This window comes from Gorilla gorilla, chromosome 1, assembly GCF_029281585.2.
Source record: "Gorilla gorilla gorilla isolate KB3781 chromosome 1, NHGRI_mGorGor1-v2.1_pri, whole genome shotgun sequence".
Lineage (NCBI taxonomy): Eukaryota > Metazoa > Chordata > Mammalia > Primates > Hominidae > Gorilla > Gorilla gorilla.
The window spans coordinates 75,721,136-75,724,192 of record NC_073224.2 but is presented as its reverse complement, the minus strand read 5'-3'; the positions used below and the strand labels follow the sequence as shown (position 1 = coordinate 75,724,192).

At 59.2% G+C, this 3,057-nt stretch overlaps 1 protein-coding gene across 1 annotated transcript; it reads left to right on the top strand.

The window, feature by feature from the left end:
• Positions 1–645: 645 nt before the first annotated feature.
• On the top strand, positions 646–2,774 carry IER5 (immediate early response 5). Its single transcript, XM_004028003.5, has one exon. It carries the CDS (start codon positions 862–864, stop codon positions 1,843–1,845), a length of 984 nt encoding a protein of 327 aa, XP_004028052.1. The 5' UTR covers positions 646–861; the 3' UTR covers positions 1,846–2,774.
• Positions 2,775–3,057: the final 283 nt, after the last annotated feature.

Sequence of the window (3,057 nt, the reverse complement as noted above, 5' to 3'; positions counted from 1 at the left end):
GATTCCTTGATAAGAAGCCAAAAACCTGGCCAAAAACTTTTAGAATCCCCTTTTCTTTGGGGTTAGAACTGACAGCTGCCAAGAGTGTACGTGACTCTAGCGGGGAAAGCGGCTCATCCAAAAATAATGATTGCCAAATACTTTGCAGTAATACTATTTGTTATCCAGGGGTGTCCTCCGCCGCGTATGGCCACCATCTCTATTTTTGCCAGGGTTGAGGGGGGTCGCTTACAGGTGTGGCCGGCCTGGAAACGGTGGCGTGGCTGGTGAGGGCGGAGTCGATCAGGGAAGGATCAGGACTTTATGGCAGAACAGAGTCCACCACCGTGCTCGGAAGAAAGTTCGAATATTTTGTTCGCTTTGGTTCCGGCAAGCCATCGCACAAGCCAGAATCTGTAACTCCAAACAGTAGCGCTCTCGAGCACCGTCCCCAACATTCACTCCCCACGGGCCTGGTCTGCGGCCGCAAGCCGTCGCCCCCTTTAAGAGCCTGCTCCGCGGGACTAACGTTCGAACGGGCCCTGGCGCCCCTCCTCGGGCTCCGATTGGCCGTGCGCGGCGCACCAGGGCGCGCCGGCCAGCCCCGGAACGGTTGGCGGCCCTTCGTGATTGGCGGTCGAGGAGCCTATATAAGGCGCGGGGCTGCCGGGCTGCCCTGTTTAGCGACCGGACCCGAAACGGGGAAGTTGTCTTGTGTGGAGAGGTTAGTAGAGCAGCGCGCGCGTCAGCAGAGTCGTTTCTCTTCGGAGTCTTAGGTGATCGAGGGTGTGCCCAGGGGACGGACTTGTTTGCGCCTCCCGTTCCCTCCCAATTTCCAAACGTGTCACCCCGGCGCCGACGGCCCTGTGCAGGGGAAGCAGGATGGAGTTCAAGCTGGAGGCTCACCGCATCGTCAGCATCTCTCTGGGCAAGATCTACAACTCGCGGGTCCAGCGCGGCGGCATCAAGCTGCATAAGAACCTCCTGGTCTCGCTGGTGTTGCGCAGCGCCCGCCAAGTCTACCTGAGCGACCCGTGCCCCGGCCTCTACCTGGCCGGTCCCGCTGGGACCCCGGCGCCGCCACCGCAGCAGCAGCCCGGGGAGCCGGCGGCCGGGCCACCCGCCGGCTGGGGAGAGCCGCCCCCGCCCGCCGCTCGTGCCTCTTGGCCGGAGACCGAGCCGCAGCCGGAGCGCTCCTCCGTCTCAGACGCGCCGCGGGTAGGGGACGAGGTGCCGGTGGCCACGGTGACTGGAGTCGGGGACGTTTTTCAGGGCGGAGAGGCGGACGCGACGGAAGCTGCCTGGAGCCGCGTGGAGGGGCCGCGCCAGGCGGCGGCCAGAGAAGCCGAGGGTACCGCCGGGGGCTGGGGCGTCTTCCCTGAGGTATCTCGTGCCGCGCGCCGCCCCTGCGGCTGCCCTCTAGGCGGGGAGGACCCGCCGGGTACACCGGCCGCGACCCCCTGCGCTGCCTGCTGCTGCGCGCCGCGACCAGCCGAGGACGAGTCCCCCGCGCCGCCCGCGGTGTGCCCCAGGAAGCGCTGCGCGGCGGGGGTGGGCGGCGGCCCAGCGGGCTGCCCGGCGCCCGGCTCGACCCCGCTCAAGAAGCCCCGCCGGAACTTAGAGCACCCGCCGAGTGGAGGAGAGGACGACGACGCGGAGGAGATGGAGACCGGGAACGTGGCTAACCTCATCAGCATCTTCGGTTCCAGTTTCTCGGGACTCCTACGGAAAAGCCCCGGGGGCGGCAGGGAGGAAGAGGAGGGAGAGGAGAGCGGTCCGGAAGCCGCCGAGCCCGGGCAGATCTGCTGCGATAAGCCGGTGCTGAGAGACATGAACCCCTGGAGCACAGCCATCGTGGCCTTCTGAGCCCTTGGCCCCCCTGCGGGGAGGAGGTGGAGCAGCGGGCGTCCCCGAAGTGAGGGCCAGGCCCTTCCCGGCTGCGAGGACGCCCAGAGACCGCGGGCGCTGAGCGCGTTGGGCGGACTGGTTGCCTCTGGGCATCGCAAACTGCCCCCGGGCGCATCTGGCTTATCTGGAGACCTGGGAGCTTGAGGCTCATTGGAAGAGGACGATCGTTAACTTTTGTGTTTGTGTATGTCTGTGTATGTAAGTTTGTCTTGTGGCATTAAGACTATTTTGCTCTTCTGGAATGCACCACTCCTTCCCCAGGGTTTAAGAGATTGGGGGCAGACAGGGACTTTCCTCTGCCGGCTGCGTGGAGAAGGAAGCGGCTAAAAGGTTTGGGCCGGGGAGTTCCCCATTCGTTCTCCGGGGAGGGAGGGACTTTACACCCACCCCTCACCGGAAAGCTAGACCCGCTTCAGGGCCAGGAGTGGCGTTTCCGCACAGGATTTCCTAAGATGAGAGGGATTTAGCCAAGAGCACAGACTTGGATTCCTTCTGTCCCTCCCCACCTTTCTCTCCCAATGAAGAAACGTTTATATCCTGTGATTACTCTAGGAAAGGGGCGTATTAACGGTCCTTTGCTTCCCCGCAGGGGAGAAAAAGCTTGGAAATAATGGAGTTTATAGAGAAAAGATATATTTTTAAAAGCTCTAGGTCAGAAGTACTACACAGTGCTTTTAAAAAGTGTTTAATGAGAGTTTACAGACAGAAGCCCGAAGTGGAAAGACCTTATGGTTTTGTAGATATGGTGACTCCAGTCTTTGTTGTATAAAGGTTGGGGGAGCTGATAAGGTTTTTGTACAGTATTTTCTCCTTCGTTGTATTGGTTTTTGTATAAAAATGTAACTTCTACGTGTCTAACACGTATTAAATATTTTGAAGCAACGTAACTGGCTGCTTGTCTGTAATAACCTGCCTGGGTTGGGAGGGAAGTGGGAGGAGGGAAACCAGGGCCTGAGCTAGAAAATTGAAGGTGTGGTTCTTAGTATCAGTCATTCGCAGACTGAGGACATTGTTTACTGACTCCACTAAGTATCAAGAGAGACACGTTTAATTTTTCCTCCTAGATCAGAGGACTGCTATTAGATACTAATATCAGCGACCTGTCAGGTTCTAGAAACCTGCCACTACAACTGTCTTTTCTAAGGTCAGTTTAGACCAATTTGTCACCCA

Bases quoted from the DNA above. Each gene is read 5' to 3' on its own strand.
- IER5 (XM_004028003.5), top strand. From the start codon at position 862: ATGGAGTTCAAGCTGGAGGCTCACCGCATCGTCAGCATCTCTCTGGGC.